Raw genomic sequence first — 19,458 nt, forward strand, 5'->3', positions numbered from 1 at the left:
GAAGAATATACAACTATGTACCAGGGGGCTTTGGGGAGAAAAAGGAAAAAATAGAATCTTTAAAAAAAAAAAAAAAAGGAGCCTCTTGTCCAAGATAGAAAAATATCCCCTGAAGAAAGAGGTCTTAAAAGGTATCCAACCGGTTTCGCAAAGATTTTTGCAGCGTGGGCTGATAAGGCCCTGCCAATCACCATACAACACGCCTATTTTACCAGTCAAGAAACCACACTCAGATGAGTACCGGTTTGTGCAGGATTTAAGAGCCATTAATGACATTGTACAGGATATACATCCAACAGTACCAAACCCCTATACACTATTAACTACTGTACCAGGGGAATACGGCTGGTTTTCAGTATTGGACCTTAAGGATGCTTTTTTTTGCATTCCATTGGAAAGGAAATCTCAGCTATTGTTTGCCTTCGAATGGCAAGACCCAAATACACGCGCCACCAACCAATATTGTTGGACTGTGTTGCCTCAGGGGTTTAAGAACTCCCCTACCCTGTTTAATGAAACTTTGGCAAAAGACTTGAGGGGACTCCAACTCAATCAGGGAACATTACTACAATATGTCGATGATTTGCTGATAGCAAGTCCTAGTTACCAGCACTGCTTGAACAACACCATTATAGTGCTAAATCACCTTGCCTGGTGTGGCTACAAGGTATCCCCCACAAAGGCCCAGATCTGTAAACAACAAGTGGCCTATTTGGGTTTTCAAATAAGCCAAGGCACCCGCAACTTAATGTCTGACCAACGACAGGCGATTTTGCAGGTGAGAGCTCCTCAAAATCGAAGACAGTTAAGGGGATTCTTAGGTATGGCAGGGTTTTGCTGGATCTGGATTCCCAATTTTGGATTGATAGTCAAACCATTATATGATGCTTTGAAGGGAAAAGAAACAGATCCCCTTGTATGGTCAGGAGAATGCCAACAGGCATTTGAGGTTTTAAAGCAAAAGTTGTTGACTGCACCTGCTGTGGGCCTTCCAGATCTAAAAAAAGAATTCAAGCTATATGTAAATGAGAGACAGGGGGAATAGCTCTGGGAGTACTAATGCAATGTCTGGGAGAGGTGCCCAGACCAGTGGCTTATTTATCTAAACAATTGGATCACACTGCCAAAGGATGGCCCCCATGTCTGCGGGCTATAGCAGCCACCTGTGATTTACTCCAGGAAGCAGAGAAATTTACCCTGGGACAGCCTATCGTGGTATATGTGCCCCACCAAGTGCTTGTCCTCCTTGAACAAAAAGGGGGATATTGGCTAACTGCCGGGAGGATGGGCAGGTACCAAGCTATTTTGTTAGATGACTTCAATGTCACTTTAAGGGCTGTAACAACCTTAAATCCTGCCACCTTATTACCAACCTCTGAAAATAATATTAACTCTCATAATTGCCTAGAAGTCTTAGAGACTGTGTGTTCCAGCTGATTAGATTTGTTGGATCAGCCCTTGACAAACCCTGATTGGGACCTGTTTACTGATGGCAGCAGCTTCATGGAGGATGGGCAAAAACGAGCAGGCTATGCAGTGGTAACGAAGTGGAAGGCGAGGTTATCGAGGCACAAGCCTTCTCCCCAGGAACATCGGCACAAAAAGCAGAGTTAATTGCTCTTACGAGGGCTTTGCAACTATCCAAAGGGAAAAAAGTAAATATATACACAGATTCTGAATATGCATTCATGATAGTCCATGCACACGGGGCCATATGGAAGGAAAGAGGGCTGCTGACTGCAGGGCAAAAGGAAATAAAATATGCCCCAGAAATATTAGCTCCACTACAAGCAGTAACAGAACCAAAGGCAGTAGCCATTATGCACTGCCCAGGCCATCAGAAGACTGGCTCATATGTGGCTGTTGGAAATCGAATGGCAGACAAGGCTGCCAAGAAAGCTGCCAGAGGGCCTAAATTTTGGGGGGCCCTCATCCCGCAACTGGACTTAAGTCAATGTGAGCCCTCCTATACGGAGGAAGATTTGAAAAGGGCACAGGAATGGGGGTTTAATAATTGGGATCCTTCTCACAAATGGAAAATAAATCTTCATGGTCTTATTCTACTCCCTGAGGCCCTGGTGTGGCCCTTAATAAAATATTTGCATGAATGCATCATTATGGAAGAGATGCTTTAGTGGACCTCTTACGACCTCACCTCAGGGGGCCTAAGCTACACCAACTGGCTCGAAAGGCCTCCTACTCTTGCCCAATCTGTGTCAGTCACAACCCAAAAACAGAAAGGCAACCCTTGAAAAAGGGAACTCAATATTCTGGGGAGCAACCTTGTGAGGACTGGCAAGTGGACTTTACGCAAATGCCTAAGACAACCGGGAATTTCAAATACTTGTTAGTATTTGTAGACACTTTTTCAGGATGGATAGAAGCATTCCCCACCAGAATTGAGAAAGCCACCAAGGTAGCCAAATGTTTGCTGAAAGAGATTGTCCCTAGGTTCGGATTGCCATCTAGCATCCAGAGTGATAACGGACCTGCCTTTGTGGCTGAAGCAACACAACCAGTAAGTAAGGTTCTTGGGATCAAATGGAAGCTGCGTGCCTCGTGGAGACCACAATCCACAGGAAAAATGGAAAAGATGAATCACACTCTAAAGAAGACAATTGCCAAACTCTGTCAAGAAACCCATCTAAAGTGGGACAAAGTGCTACCAATTGCCCTCCTCCGTATCAGAGTGGCCCCTAGAAGTGGACTTGGTTTAAGCCCCTATGAAACAATATATGGGAGACCCTTCCTAGCTCCATGGGGAAAATGGGAGGACCCCCATGCAATTACGGAAATTAGATTAAAGCAGTATGTACAGCATCTGGGTCAAATATTAACTACTATGCATGAGTTTATCTCCTCCAGGTCTCCTCCCCGTCTTGAAACTTCACTACATCCATTCCAGCTGGGAGACAGTACTTCTGAAGGCGTGGAAGGAACAAGGGCCAGAACAACAACTTGAAGAAAAATGGAGAGGGCCCAATGATGTGTTGTCAACGACCCATACATCCCTTAAATTGGCAGGTGTGAAACCGTGGGTCCACCACACTCGAGGAAAGAAATGTCCAGATAATTTTCAGCCACAAACGTCTTCTCCTGCTAAGTGGGAAAGTAAACCACTGGAGGGTCTTAAGTTGCTTTTTAGAAAACAATCATGAGATGCTTCCTGTTCCTAACTCATTTCTATTCCTTGCATTTTCTAGTTGCAGCCTGGCTGGATAGCTCCTTAGTGCGCATTGCACAGACCATTGCTAATGCAACACAAGCAGTGGACTGCTGGATTTGCCTTCCCCGAGCTCAGTCCACTCTGGATCATGGGGACCCCCTGGTACATCCCGTATCAGACTTTACTCAGGTTCCCGACGGAGACTGGGTCCTTACACGAGATCTTAGAGCACACACCCTCATGTACTGGGTGCGCATTAGTCACCTCCCCGTTAAGAACTCTTCTAACATCGCCTGTCTTACACTTCCTCTCTCCCCAAGTACTGCCATATATTGGACACAGGGCGCCCAGCGGATACCTGGATACTTTGTAATGACTCCATCTCCGCCTTTGGAGCAGCTCCCCATGTGTTCCCGACGGCCCACCAGATAGATACCCTGCGGAAGGAATTAAGGCTATAATTGACTTTTTTCATTTCTAGAGCGACCCTGGATGGAACTGGATTCAAAGTTGGTTACTATTTCTATACTAATAGCTCTGCAGGTTACTGTACTCACAATGAAGGTGAAAGTAAGGTCTTTTGTGCCCCTCCCGGACATGTTTTTGTTTGCAAAATCAATGATTACCCTTGGGCTACGGAGTGCCTCCGCAATTTCACTTTTCCCACTCAGTGCCTCCTTGCGAATCTGGTGACTCCATTTACGCTCCACAACCTAAGTGAATCAAAACATTGGCCAAGTTCCTTAAAATTATATACCCGAGTTACCCAAGACTTGCCAGGAAACATTCCTGATGGAGATGAATATTTCTTTGGGTATACTCTATTGCCCTGGTGGGGAGTCGCAGCCCATCAACATGTGCTCCGCAATCTGTCTCGAACCCTAACAATCATAGCAAATGAAACTGCCAAGTCCCTCCTCAGTGTCCAAACCTCTCTTGACTCTTTTGCAACAGCTGTATTAGATAATCACATGGCTTTGGACTATATTCTAGCTGAACAAGGTGGAGTTAGCTAACACCTCTTGTTGCACATATATAAAGACTTCACCACAAATAGAGACTAGTATTGAAAAGATCAGACAACAGGCTACCTGGTTACAACAAACATTAGATCATCATGCTTCCATCCTAGATGGAATAAAAACAAACATGGGTGACTGGTCTTCAAGCTTATTTTCCTGGATACCAAAAAAAATCCAGTCTGCATTATCTGGCATTTTACATTTTGGTTTATCTATACTTCTATCGATGGCGGGGATAGACATTATGTTTAAGTTGCTTTTCTGTTGTATTTCCGGTATTCGCAGGACTGCAACCGGAACACTAACCACCCACAGAAAAAACTAGCAAAAGCATGTTCAAGCTTTCCATCTCAAGGACCCCCTAGCGTCGCCCCAATACAGCAGGAAGCAGCTAGACGACCACGACGCCCCTTTTCCATAGAAATGGAAAGCAAGAAATGACAGTGAGGCATATGTTACAGGCTCTTAACGTCAGCCCTGATATCAGTTCCCCCACATCGAACCCAGCGTATATGGGGTTAAAACTAAAACCCACCACCCCCTTTCCTGCTCCTCTAGCTCCACTCATATGTAAATACCTGTTTCTTTAAACTTGGACTCCTTGAGCTTTACAACTAAATGGGAGTTACAAATTGTGAAAAGCCCAGGTGGCCTGGAGTTGGAGGCACACTAAAGTTTAGCTAATCATGTGTCCTTGAGTTTGCCAGGAAAGCCGCTGTCTCAAGGATATCGAGGAGCGGAGGCTTCCCAGACCTCAACTCCTACTCCCGGCGCTCGAACCCGCCTCAAACAGGAAGAGGAGACAACTGCGAAGGACACCCACCTGCCATCCTCCTATCTCACCCTCCCCCTCGCCTGGCTGCAAGCAGCCTCTCATGGCCAAACGCAGGCTGGTGGGAAAATGCCAAACTGCACAAGCTACATGCGCCCCCTCCCCTCCCCAAAACCCCAAATAAAAATCCCTACCCATTCCTCATTGGGGAGCCAGCAATTTTTGAGGCACGAGCCCTTGCTTTGCTCCCTGTGCCTGGCATAGTAAAAACCTTTCCTCTTCCACTCAAGACTCTGTTCTCATTATTTGGATTGGCATCGGGTTTAGAGACCGAACTTTCGGTTACACTCCCTCGATGCAGAACTTTCCATAGCTCCTCCGTCCTCCCTAGCCTTCCATTTCAGGGCTCCAGAGGCTGATTCAGTGCCCCGTCAGATCTCACTGCTCAGGGACCCACAGCACTCGTCCTTCGCGTCTGTAGTCAGGACCATCACCACCCCATGCCCATCATGCCCCTTCCAGCCTCCAGGTATTTCACTCTGCTGCTTTCCCTTCTGGCAGAGCCCTTCGTCCCCCGATCCCCACACCTCTGCCTCATGGTCCTAACCCTCCTTCAAGGCCTAGCTCAAATCCCCTTTCTCTCATGAAGGCTTCTCCGACTACCACCGCCCAGACCTCTGACTACGAATGGACCTAAAAGCCCGAACCACGTTTGAACATTTGGAGTAATGGGCAGAAAGTCTGGCTTACAAGACCTTGCCGGCTCATCTTTATCATGAGCTCCCATACCTGGTGCCTTTCTGCTCAACTCCCATAGCCCTAACATCAGCCTGTACTCCTCAAAATACCCTGGCAGAGCGCCCGAGAGAGGGGCAGAAATTCCATCTCTCACCTTGGTGAGTCTCGCTCCAGGAGTTTTGGTTGCTTGTCTGAGGACCCCTTCTACGATAATTCACTCCAGCAATGTCCGCTCCCTCGGGGCTGAGACTTCACCCGGTAACATCAAATCATTGGTAGATACTCATTGAACCACCGAAGGTTTGCAGCAGAGGACGAGGGTTTTGTCTGTCAAGAAGATCTAGTAATAAGAGCTCAGAAAAACTAGGAAGTTCATTTTAATCTAATAATGATAGGAGTAAATATTGAATGAGCGTTTATTTCATGCCAGGTATGCACTATCTCATTGAATCACAACCACCATGAGAGTATATTCTATTAGTATTCTCATCTATAGAGGAGGAAGCTGAAACCTAAAAAAGTTAAGTAAACATAACATTACTTTCTGACCCAGCAATTTCACTCCTAGGTATACACCCAAAAGAATTGAAAACGGGAATTCAAACAGATACTTGTACACCCATGTTCATAGCAGCATTATTTACAATAGCCGAAAGGTAGAAACGACCTAAGTGTCCATCAATGAATGAACAGATAAATGAATGTGGTATACCCATATAATAGATGAATAGATTCATCTCCGGGGGTGGTCTGCCAGTGTCTGTACTTTATTGTTCAGTCATAACAAGGAATGAAGAGGGGCTGGCCCCGTGGCCGTGTGGTTAAGTTCACACGCTCTGATTCAGCCGCCCAGGGTTTTACCGGTTCGGAAACTGGGTGTGAACACGGCACCACTTGTCAGGCCATGCTGAGGTGGTGTCCCACATGCCACAGCTAGAAGGACCCACAGCTAAAAATATGAAACTATGTACCGGGGGGCTTTGGGGAGAAAAAGGAAAAATAAAATATTTTTAAAAAAAGGAATGAAGTTCAGACACATGCTACAATATGGATGAACCTCAAAAACATTATGCTAAGTAAAATAAGCCAGACACAAAGAACCAAATATTATATAATTCCCCTTACATGAAATAGGCATATTCATAGAGACAGTAGATTAGAAGTTGCCAGGGGCTGGGGGAGGGGGAAATGGGGACTACTGCTTAGTGGGTACAGTTTCTGTTTGGGGTGATGAAAAAGCTTTGGAAGTAGATAGCAGTAATGGTTGTACAATATTGTGAGTATCTTTAATTCTACTGAGCTGTACACTTAAAAATGGTTAAAATGGTAACTTTTATCTTACGTATATTTTAATATAATAAAAACAATTTTTTAAGAAAAGTTAAGTAACTCCCCCAAGGTCCTATAGCTAGAAAGTGGCTAAGCTAGAATTTGAACACAAACCTATCTGACTCTAGGGCCCATGCTCTCGACCCGAGCACTTCACTGCCTCTGGAAAAAGCAGCAAACCAGGAGTCAGGACATCTGGGTTCTTGCCGTCACTGTCTTGTGTGACCTTATACAAGCCTGACCTTTGAAGGCCTCACTCTCCTTAGCTGTTAAATGATAAGATTGGATAAAATATCTTTGACAGTCCCTGCTGGTTGTAATCCTCCTGATGATGTCATCTGTCCACTCATTTTGATTTACAACATGGAAAGTCCCAAGCCTTGATCCCCGACCCAGATACCATTTGCTTCTGGCGCGCCCTGGGGAGCACCAGGGAGGAGGAAGCCGTGCTCCCCTTACCTAGCCCCTCCTCTAGGGGTTTGCCCTGGAGTTGAGCCCGTCCTTAAGGAGGCCTCCACTCCCCGTTCCTCTCCCCGTTGTGGAAAACGGCTCAGGCCTGGCTGTGCTCCAGGATAAACCTCCACAAGGCAAGAGATAACACATAGCCAAGGCGAAGACGAGCGCAGCGCTTATAAAGGCCTCCTTCTACCCTAGTTTGGCTACAGCTCTTCCACTCCACAGCTGTCTGTGCTGCCTGCTGAGACTGGCCACAATGTGGGAGCTCTTGGCTTTCCTGCTGTTGGCCATAGCCTATTTCTTTCGGCCCAAGGTTAAGTGCCCTGGTGCCAAGTACCCCAAGAGCCTCCCATACCTGCCCTTGGTGGGCAGCCTGCCGTTCCTTCCCAGACATGGCCATCCGCATGTGAACTTCTTCAAGCTGCAGAAAAAATACGGCCCCATCTATTCCTTGCGCATGGGTACCAAGACTACGGTGATGGTCGGCCACTACCAACTGGCCAAGGAGGTGCTTATCAAGAAGGGCAAGGAATTCTCCGGGCGGCCCCAAGTGGTAAGCAGCGCCCATCATCCCCCCTCTCTAACCACCCCCTGGGGTTGTTCAGTTCTTCAACCAAGACCATGCCCGACATGACCCTTCCAGCTCCAACAACCTGTAATTCTTCCACAAACAGACAAGCAGGGCTGTGGGTGGGCTGGACTCCTCAGACCCTACCCAGCTTCTAACTAGGCAGGAGGAATTAAAGGGAGACCTAATTTTCTAGGCTGCTCAGGAGGTGGAGTGGGGTGGGAGTCTGAGCGGGTCAGGGAGCCCTCACCCCAATCCTTTCACCTCTGAACTGGATGATGATCTCTCTGAGCCCAGACTTCCATAATGAACTGAGATGATGCATATAAAGCACTTTGCTCAGAGCCCAGCGCAGTTAAACGCTCAATCAATAGCCTTTAAGAGTTGCTCTTCATATGGAAAACGGGGTTAGCATTGCTGCCCTTTGTGGGAAGGTGCAAGAGAGAAGTAAACTGGCTCTTGGAGGACTGGGATTGCTGTTGCTCTGGGGCTGTCCACAACTGCTTCAGCTGACCCACAGTAGCAATTTGGGGATGCTGATGATCCATCCTACCGAGCTTTCTGGGGTGCTCTCGAGGGAGGAGGAGGGGGACTAATCCAGAAACACTGCCAACGCCCCATCCCAGGACCCTGCTGCTGAACACCTCAGGAGGGCCCCCAGCCACTCATCACGGATCAGGCCAAGGATTGACTCATTTTTTTCTTGGACCGGTCAGCCAGGTCTGCTGGCCAAACTGTCTCACTTCTAGCTCTACTGAGCTCTTCTCTCCAGGGCAAAGAGGAAGGAGGAGGCTAGTCAGATGGGGCTAGCCATCCTCTCAGGGGTCAGGGGATAGGAGAGACAAGTCTTCCAACCTTCATGCTTTTTGGGAAGAGGTGGCTTGGCCCAAGTCCAGACTGGGTGGCCAAGACATTCACACTCTCCAGATGTGGTCTTGTGGTAGGCACAGAGCCTTGCAATGGAAAAGTAAACATAAACGAGATGAGCTCTGTGCCTTCTGCACCCCCCAGAGGGCCCAGGGAAAGGCAGAGGTCTGGGCGGTCCGCAGTTGCTATAAGCCTGCCTGCTCCTTCCCCCAGGACAGGCACAGTTCAGACAGCTTTCCCACCCATGGCTACCTTCCATTGGGCAGAAACTGACAAGGAAAGAGAAGCCCAGAGATCACCCTGTCATTGACCTGAACCCCGGGACCACCAGGACTCCTGCATTCTAATTCGGGGGTTCTTTCTTTCTCCTCACTCTCTCTGATGGAATTGGGTGTAGAGGGGCCTTAGGCCCCGCCCTACCAAAGCCTTACAGTCATGATGGAGTGGAACAGAGAGGCCCACAGGAGGGTCAGCATGGCAGGTACCTGCCTTCTCCCTCAGGAAGGGGAAGGGATTGTAGGAGGCCCAGGGCAAGTATGGGTGGATGGTGTCTAATTCCTATAGCCTTTCCTGCTCTCCAAAGGCAACTCTAAACATCCTGTCAGACAATCAAAAGGGTGTCGCCTTCGCCGACCATGGTGCCCCCTGGCAGCTGCATCGGAAGCTGGTGCGGGCTGCTTTTGCCCTGTTCAAGGACGGCAACCAGAAGCTGGAGAAGATTAGTGAGTGTCAGCTTGGCCCCTGGGGCTGTTGGGGAAGAGAGGGTTGGGGAGGGGAAACGGTTGCAGATGGCTCAATCTAGCCTTTTCTTGGCTACTGCTGCCATCTAGTGGCTGTCTGCTAACAGTCCCTGCCTATGGTGGAACTGGTAGAGACAGGTTGAGGCTGCCGCTTAACTCCCCACCCTCATGGCCCTCTCTTCCCTCAGTATGTCATGAAACCAGTTTATTGTGTGACTTACTGGCCACTCAGAATGGACAGACCATAGACTTGTCCTCGCCTCTCTTCCTGGCGGTGACCAACGTAATCTGCTGGATCTGCTTCAACTCCTCCTACATGAAAGGGGATCCTGCGCTGGAGACCATGCAGAATTACCACAAAGGCATCCTGGAGACTCTGGAAAAAGACAATGTGGTAGACATATTCCCCGCATTGAAGGTGAGGATGAAGCCAGGCCCCACCTTCAGATCCCAGCAGACCCTGGCAGTGGCCCCAATTATTTTTTCTTCTTACTGCTCAGCTCCAGACCCGCCATTTTCCTGACCACCTCAGCCACAGTGACCTCTATCTCTTCTGACTCTTAAAATCTTGCAACTTCTCTACATAAATAGGTTTATCTTTTTGATCATGCATTTTAATACTCATGATATTGGCTTTCATTTATTTCCATATTTACAATTGCCACATGCTAGTATTAAGCACCCCACATGCATTAATCATGGCATTCCCCTTGGAGGTTGGTTTTATTATCCCCATACAGATGAGAATACAGACTTCGAGAAGTGCAGGAACTTGCCCAAGGCTTCAGATTCAAGTCCATCTTACTTCTAAGGGCCAGGCACATGACAGAGTCCACTAAGCAGACCCTCAGTCAGTGCTTGATGTTTGATGTAATGGCGAAGGAGAAGTGGAGACACTCCCTTCTCCTTTCTTTGGCATTGTCCTAGTTGTCACTGATGGTCTCATTCTGTGTCCCCATCTTGCCTTCCATTTTGGCTGAAGGTTGAGGTTAGAGTGGGAACTCTCCAGAAACAGAAACAAAAAGCTAGGATCTGCCTCCAGGAGGAATTCCGGTAGTTGGAGAAGCAAAATGGAAGAGGAATGGATTTGACATTTCTTTCTGCTTTCCAGATTTTCCCCAACAAATCCCTGGAAAAAATGAGGCATTGTGTTAACATACGAAATGAACTGCTGAGTAAAATCTTTGAAAAACATAAGGTAGGTGATGGAGCAGAAGAGATTACGAGTGAGGTTGAAAGTGTCATGAGAGCAAGGTTGGGGTCCATTTGGGACAGTGTGGGATCTCCAGCACCTAGGTGAGAGCCTGGTACCCAGGAAGCGCTCAGTACAAACTGACTTAACATGAATGAAGGTGGGAAAGTGAGGAATTGAAGAGGATCCTAGAAGAGGCCCACTTCCTCCCCTAATTTAAAGAGAGGCCAGTGCTGCCTCCTACCTCCACAAACTCATAGATCCTGCCTAGCCCCGCCCCACTCCCCCACTTCCAAGTGGAAGAAGGCTTTGTACCTCCAGTCTGGGAGGGAAGTATGGCAGGGTGCTGCAGATGGGGTTCCTTCCCTATCACAGTCTTCTAACCTCACCCAACCAGGAGAACTTCAACAGTGACTCCATCACTAGCATGCTGGACTTACTGATCCAAGCCAAGAAGAACTCAGACAATAACAACACTGGCCCAGACCAGGATTCAAAGCTGCTTTCGGATAAACACATTCTTGCCACCATAGGGGACATCTTCGGGGCCGGTGTGGAGACCACCACCTCTGTGGTGAAGTGGATTGTGGCCTTCCTGCTGCACGACCCTCAGGTGGGATTCTCCCTACTCCAGTCTTCCTAATGACCCTTGACCCCAGCTAGACCCACCTCTGGCTCCAGTGACAAGGAGAGGCAATACCCTTAGGCTTTCTATGCTGGAAGACTGGGCTGCCCCGCCCCTTACCCAAGCAGTGATTGGCTCTGGCCCTAGGGTGGAGTTGCCCCATCTTCTGGAAGCAGCGCTGGGCTGCGGGCTGTGGAACCTTAATTGGGAAGGGTCTGGGCCAACTCTTCTAGGTATGACGATGGGATTCTTCCAAGCCCAGGCTTCTCCTGGGGTTAAGCACGTTGGTTACACCCACCCTGCTCTGGCCCTCAGCTGAAGAAGAAGATCCAGGAGGAGATTGACCAGAATGTGGGTTTCAGCCGCACACCAACACTCAGTGACCGGAACCGCCTCCTTCTGCTGGAGGCCACCATCCGAGAAGTGCTTCGTATCCGGCCTGTGGCCCCTATGCTCATCCCCCATAAGGCTCTTGTTGACTCCAGGTGTGCCTTCCCTCCCCATAACATCCAGCCCTATGATGCATTCAACACTGCTTGCCAGCCCACGTGGTCCCTCCTCCACCACCCGGCTCTCTCAGCTTGCTAGTCAACCTATAGTCAACCACTGACCATCAATCATCCTACCTATAACCCCACTGAGCAATGTATCTACCACCCACTGACACCCATTGACTAATCCACAGATCTACCTGACCTCCCTCAGAAGCTTCCTGCTGCTTAGAGACATGCGGTCTGGGCTGAAAAACCAGGTGCTCTATGCTCCTACTCAGTCCAAGAGCCACAACATACACATATATGCACCAGCTCGAAATGCACACCCACACGCCCTGACAGACACGAATGTCCTCGGACACAAGTGTTGATACATAAGTGCTTGTCAGGAAGAGAGGGCTGGAGAAGAGCTGGATTCATATTTCACCTGGCAGAAGCAGAGAAAGAGATGAGGGAGTGGGTATGAGGGAATAAAAGGCTCTTTTTCCCCAGGGTCGGGGACTGCGGAGACTTGGGGCTGAGTAAGGGAGGACGATATTCCTGATGCCTCTTTTCTCTCCCTCTCTGGGGCAGCATCGGCGAGTTTGCTGTTGACGAGGGCACAAACGTCATCATCAATTTGTGGGCACTCCATCACAATGAGAAGGAGTGGCACCAGCCTGACCGGTTCATGCCTGGTGAGTCCCTGTTCTGTCCTGCTCCCAGGCCACCCAGCCAGCCTGGGCTCTGTGCTTCAGCACTCCAGCACCACTGCTCCTCTGCCATGCTCCTCTGCCTAGAAAACTCCTGGACCTGCTGACACCCCCAACCTACCCTAGACTCACGCAAACTCTTCACAGCTGGGTTTCCCACATTCTCCTTCCACCATCTGCAAACCTCTTCCTCTAAGAAGCCCTTTAGGCATATGTTTCCCATTCAGTTGGCCCCCTCTCCCCTTGGATGGGGGCATTTTCATCTGTTAATGCCGCCTCCTTGCCATCCTTCCTGAATATTCCATTTCCTCTGTGTGATTACGGGCTATCTGAGAGCAGGGCTGTATCTCTCCTCAGGCTGGGGTTCCCCCAAGCAAGGCTGTCCATCTCCTCAGACTGGGGCTCCCCAGGCAGGGTGTGACTCCCCCTATCAGAGAAGCAGCACTCCTCCACTTTCTCCTGTTCTGGCCCCTGGTTGACGGTCTCCCCATGTCCACAGAGCGCTTCTTGGACCCAACGGGGAGCCAGCTCATCTCACCGTCGTTAAGCTACTTGCCCTTTGGAGCAGGTCCCCGCTCTTGCATAGGTGAGCTCCTGGCCCGCCAGGAGCTCTTCCTCTTCACGGCCTGGTTGCTGCAGAGGTTTAACCTGGAGGTCCCGGATGATGGCCAGCTGCCCTCCCTGGAGGGCCACCCCACAGCGGTCTTTCTGATCGACTCTTTCAAAGTGAAGATTAATGTGCGCCAGGCCTGGAGGGAGGCCCAGGCTGAGGGCAGCACCTAGAGGCTGTACCTAGCACCCCTGACTCCACCCTGTGTGACCCACAGCACAGAGTCAGAGGTACCACTCCATCCTCCCCCACCCTTTCTCCCTTCTCTCGGGGGCCCACTCTGCCTTCTTTTCCAGCCTGCAGCCCTGGCAGTGATGTGTATAAACCAAATGGTTTTTCTTCAGAAGGCCCCTGAGCAGCTCATTCATTTATTCATTTGGTCTCTCTTTCAACAATTATTTTATTGAGCATCTACTACGTGCTGCTCATTGTCCCTGGACACTTGAGCTCCCTGTTCTCATGAAGCTTACATTCTAGTGAGGGCTGACAAATAAAGAAGGATTTCAGAGACTTGTAAGTGCTTTGAAGTCAATTCCACTGGATGCTGGTGATGCGAGAAGAGAATGGCAGAGGTGTACACAATGGTCAGGGAAGGAACGAAGACCTGGGGGAAAGTGTCCCCTGCTGAGGTGGGAGAGGCCAGCGTGGCCAGAGCAGAGTGAATGAAGGGGAGAGTGGTCCCCGATGAGGTCAGAGTGGGAGACAGGGGACATGGGGCCTTTGTAAGCATCAGGAAGGAGTTTAGGTTTTTATTCCAAGTATGAGAGGAAGTCACTGGAGGATTTTAAACATGTAAGTGGGACGGTCTGCCTTATATTGTTAAAATATCACCCTAGTTGCGGAGTGGAGCTTGGTCTGTACAGGGATGAGAGCGGGGACAGGGAGAACAGTCAGGAGGCTGTGGGGCTGGTCCAGGAGAGCGACATGATGGCAGCCACACCCTGGCGCTAGCAGTGCAGATGGCGAGAAGTGGTAGGACCGAGTTTCTATTTTGAAAGGAAAGCAGCAGATCTTGTTTGCTATGATCCTAACAGGCATCGCTGCATGTGCCTCCAAGGTTTGGTTTGGGGAGAGTGTGTATAATCCACAAACTCGACCCACCGCTCCCTGTCCCTTGGGTCTCGGTCCCCAGAGACTGGCAGGTCTCCTTTCCCTTGTCCTGTCCCGGGGTAAACACTGCCAGGAAAGAGCTTCCACAGCGGCCTTCTGCTGAGGCGCCCGGGCTCTGTCCCTGATCCCCGCTCCAAAATCCCACAGGTCTGTAAATGCCTCACTAGAACATGGAGCCCAGACTGGTCCCGAGACACCCTTGTCCTCTAGCCTAGAGGGAGGCCCCGACCCCAGCTCCCTGGCGCCAGCCAGACCAGGGTCAGATCATCAACAAGCCAGTCCTTTCCCTCTGACTGGAGGAAGGCTCTGGAAAGGTCAGCAGGGCCAGGCTAAGGCCCTGCCTGGCCAAATTTTCAGAGAGAAGAAATCAAGGGAGCCCCTGCAGGGAGGGAGGGATGAGGTTTTCCATTACAGCGGCACCTTCTTCCTTCAAAGAGCATTGTTAATCCAGTGACAGGAGACCAGTCCCTATGGTGCCCCCAACTCAGTCCTGGCCTTCACAGGCCAGCGACCTCAGGGCCTTGTTAAGGAGCCTAGAGGGGAGTTTGTGGGCAACTGTGGCTGACCTCAGCCCCCATCACGAGCAGGCTGGAGAGATGCTGACACCACAGTGAGCTGATGGGAAAGGGTTACACTGGAGGAGGCCTCCTCCCTCTCCCAGGTTCCTCTGCCCCCAGCAGCTGGCCGCCAAGCTACTCTCAGCTCAGAGCAGAGGGCAGCAGATCGGAGGGAGGAGAATTAAGTATTCCACGTTTGCTCAGAATTTGAAAGGCTAGTGACAAACAGATAAACAACTAGCGGAAGGCCTGCGTCTCCTGTGGAAGCAGTGGGTGAGTGTAACTGGGATGGAAACATCCACTCTCTAACTATGAATCAGATCACTGAGTGGCAGCGGAATGAGGGACTAACCCTTCAGTTTGAAGATGAGGAAACTGAGAGCTAGTGGGGTGGGCTCGGGCGTGGAGGTGACTTGCCTTAAATCACAAGAGCTACTTAGCAGCAGGGCTGGGACTAGGACCCAAGATGTCAGTGATGCAGGCGGAGGAGCCAGCCGTGCTCTCCCACCCGTCTCCTGTGTCTGTGTGGAAGGCCCTCAGGTGTCTGGCCGGGGAGAGTACCAAGCTGAGCGTCCTTTCAGGAAATGACCTCATGCACTCTGACCCCTGCTCAAACTGCCCTTCCTCTGCCTGGAAGGCCTTTTCCCACTGACCTAAATCCTGCAACCCTGAGGCTCAGAGTGAACACCTGCCTCCAGGACACATCTCACAGCCCACCATGGTTGTCCCCTTTTAACAGTCAGCTTGTTCCTTGGTACCGAGTCCCACGTGCATCTGAGCATCTGCCTGGGCTTAAAATGGGGGTGGCATCCCCCAGGGACACTGTCCACCCCTATATCTCTGGAGTTCAAGACGGAGCCCTCTCCCGTTCTTTCTCCTGCACATTAGCACCTGACAAGCAGAAGGTTAGACACACAAGTGGACTGAATCAAATGCTCTAAGCCACTGGGCTAATCGGTCCAGTGATAAGTAGACTCTATCTCCTCATGCAGAAGGAAGTCCAGATCCTTGGCAAAGCTGGAAGGTCTTTGCTAAGACCCCACAGTCACCTTTCGAGCCTCATGCTGCCCTTACCCAGTGGTATGATGGGAAATAAACGTTGAACAACCAGTTCTCTGGTGCCGGTGGTGGGGAATAGCCCTGATTTGTAGTATTTGCCGATTGCTTGATGTAAAACACTCCCACCATGAGCTATTTCAAGCCATCACCAAAGTGATGTCATCAAAGTCAGAGTTGGGAAGAGACGCACAGTAGCATTATGTTATTTACCATTATATAGTAAATACCATTATAGAGTAGTCCCACCATACATAGATGTAAATAACCTCAAGGGCATAGATAATAGTAACATGTAGTAAAATAATTAGGAAATGATCAGTTTTAAGTATTTTTCATTTTTAATATAATTTATTCAATTGTAGGTTTATATAGTTTATTTTTTTTAATGATTGCTTAATAAACAGCTCATAAAATTCCTGAAAATTTAACAATCAGCTCTTGTGAGCCATAAGAGCTGGCCCTCCCACTAGAAATGGGCGGCCCCTGTCCTTCAGAAGAGCGGTTCCCCAGAGTCCCCATTCTGAGGGGAGGGGACCCTTGGTGTGGCGTGTGGGTGGGAGAGAGTGTGTGAATGTTCTGGTTGACCTCTAGTGGCCACGAAACCTGAAGCAAATGAGGAGCCCTCTCTCCAGTCACACTCACAGGTATAAACACCCATCTCTGGAGGACAGAAATCCAATCCCAGAGGCCAGAGAGTGGGGCGGGGAGAGGACTGGATGAGGAGGACGCAGGATCTAGTCCTCAGCCTGCTCAGTTTCCTAGCCCTGGATCTTAGGCCCATTGCTAGCTTCTTGAACCTCAGTTTCCTCATGGGTAAAGTGGGATAACCTACCACCCATGCTGCCCGTTATCTGAGGCTCTGATGAGGATGAAACAGAAAGGGCTGTGTGATTTGGAGAGGATCACACTGATGGGAGTTACAGAAGATAAGCAGTCAGGCTGTGGAGGCAAGTTCTCCCAGTGTTGTCATATACAGACCGAGTGACCATGGGCAACTTACTCGGCCTTCTTCTTTTTTTTTTTTTAATTTTTCCTTTTTCTCCCCACCCCAGTACACAGTTGTGTATTTTTAGTTGTGGGTCCTTCTAGTTGTGGCATGTGGGATGCCGCCTCTGCATGGCCTGATGAGTGGTGCCATGTCCGCGCCCAGGATCGGAACCAGCGAAACTCTGGGCCGCTGAAGCGGAGCATGCAAACTTAACCACTTGGCCACGGGGCCGGCCCCCTTGGCCTTCTTAAACCTCTGTTTTCTCATCTGTAATATGGGTGGCTGAGACGTGCGTAGAAACAGTACCACCAACCTCAGGGCATTGCTGAGCATCAAACGTGGACATAACGTGTTCAGTGCCTCGATAATTACTGGCTTTATTATCATTGCCTCTATCCACATCCGCAAAAGAAGTCCTTCTCTAAGGGTTTTTCACACGCATCTCCCAAAGGCCACCAGCTTGGGTAGGAGGGGGAGCGGGTATGTCCAGACGGGTCCACTGACAGGACCTCCAGGAACCCCCCTTGCGGCTCCGGATGGCCCTGCCTGCTGCCCCCTCCTTCCCTCCGGAGCCAGGGCAGGCTGGCAGCTGGGAAGTGGGTGGAGCGCCCAGAGATAAACTTTTCATGGCTCCAGCACAGAGGGTGTTTTGTAACATTTTCCAGTGGCATTAGGTTTCTTGAGGCTTCTGGTGAGAAGATGAGCAATGGAAGGTTAAGCTGTGGCGAGGAGCAGGCTTACACAGGGGAAGGGGAGCTCGAGAGCAAACACAAACGCTCTTCTCCCCCTCACAAGCCGCCAGAAAGCTCTCTTTCAATCTCCTCAGAGGAAGAGCAAAACACTCTTGTAGGGAAAAGATACAAAGAAGACCCAAAGAGCTTTAACTCTTGAGAATTTTACCATGTTTCCAAGGGGTTATGCCCTCCCTGGAAGCTGACACTGACCTGCCACAGGGACCACCTCTCCCAGGCGTGATGCCACTGCGGCACTGAGGGGCTCTGGCAGGCGAGGTGAGGCCTGGCTAGGCGTGGGGGCCTCTGGGTGCTTGTGAGGAGGCTGGGGGAGGGGAAGAGGAGATAAAGGAGCTCCTGAGGAAAGGTGTCTGGTTCACCTCTCACCATGCTGCTCTCCTGCTCAGTACCCTTTCTCCGGTTCCCTCTCACCTTTGAAAAGAAATCAGAAGTTCTTCAGGTGGCTTGTGAGCACCGACATTACAACTCTTCACTGTCCAGCCAACCAGTTAATTGCATGGGTTTTGGAGTCAACCAATGTGGGTTCAAATCCTGGCTCTACCACTTATTAGCTGTGTGATCCTGGACAAGTTAGTCAACTCCTCTGAATGCCTCAACCCCATTAACAAAGCAGGAATAATTATAGTCCATACCGCGGAGGGCTGTTTTGAGGCTAAAATGAAAAAACATAGGTAAGATGCTTACACAAATCCCTGCATTGTGTGAACAGTCAATAGATCAAACAATAAAGACAAATTAAAATATTTTTATTACCAGTTTATCTCTTCAGCTTCATCCCGTCACTTCCCAGAATGCAGTGACGTAGAAAGAGTAAATTACTCGCAGGTTTAGACATGACACCCACACTCTCCTGTTCCAGGCCTCCCAGGCTCTTTTGTGCTTTTTAGCACCTGGCACATAGTAGGCACTCAATAATCTGCAGAACGAACATTTGCCTAGAATTCACTTTACACCTTTCTTCACCTGGCAAGCTCAGTTTAGAGGTCCCTGGGGGGTCCTGGAAGGCTGCCCTGAACCCATATGTGGGCTACATCCTCTTTCACAGCATCCTGTGCGCAGACACTTCATGGTACTCACCATGTGCTACTAAAACCACTTCTGTGCCTTCTTTCCTCTCTAGACCATTAGTCTTGCAAAGAGGAGCCAGAGCTCAGGCATATTGTCATTCCCGATGCCTACCACAGGGCAGGTGCTTGATAAATGCTTAGCTCTTAAGTAAAGCCGGTCACTTGCTCCCAGGCTGGAAACTCGCATCCCAAATACCTCCCAGGACCCACCGCCCTTCCCAGCAGGTTTGGCCAATAGTCAGCCAAACCCACTTCCTGCTCCTTCTCCGGAGTCAAACCCTGGTTTTTGCCTCCTGGCTGAAAACAGGAAACTGGAGAATGGGGAGTTTCTTGAAATTCTCGTTCATCAAAGCTATTCTGTTTTGTACTTCAGGGCACTGGTACTGTCTCCACCTGAACTCGGTCACCTGGGCAATAGACAGCCAGTGCTCTACCTCACGAGAGAAATGAGTGACTCAGGGACCCAGGCGCCTGCGGTTCAGGGAGGGGGCCCTAGAACCCTGGGTATCAAGGGTTCATGCACAGTCTCTGGCACACAGCCCCCAAGAGTTGTATCAGTTTGTTTCTGTGCCACTCAGACGTTAGCTTAAAAAAGGCAGGCGTGATTTTCTCCCCCAGTTCTTTCCTGTGGCTTTAGAACAGAGCTGTCTTCAG

General features: G+C 49.8%; 1 protein-coding gene across 1 annotated transcript; it reads left to right on the forward strand.

Annotated features, from left to right (window-relative positions):
- Window positions 1-7,702: 7,702 nt before the first annotated feature.
- On the forward strand, window positions 7,703-13,786 carry CYP17A1 (cytochrome P450 family 17 subfamily A member 1). The gene is given in 8 exon segments (NM_001082523.1): window positions 7,703-8,036; window positions 9,502-9,640; window positions 9,847-10,076; window positions 10,770-10,856; window positions 11,248-11,463; window positions 11,791-11,960; window positions 12,543-12,646; window positions 13,161-13,786. Coding segments are annotated over 8 exon segments (1,527 nt in total). The 5' UTR covers window positions 7,703-7,739; the 3' UTR covers window positions 13,445-13,786.
- Window positions 13,787-19,458: the final 5,672 nt, after the last annotated feature.

The sequence above is a fragment of the Equus caballus genome, chromosome 1, assembly GCF_041296265.1.
Source record: "Equus caballus isolate H_3958 breed thoroughbred chromosome 1, TB-T2T, whole genome shotgun sequence".
NCBI classification, from domain to species: Eukaryota; Metazoa; Chordata; class Mammalia; order Perissodactyla; family Equidae; genus Equus; species Equus caballus.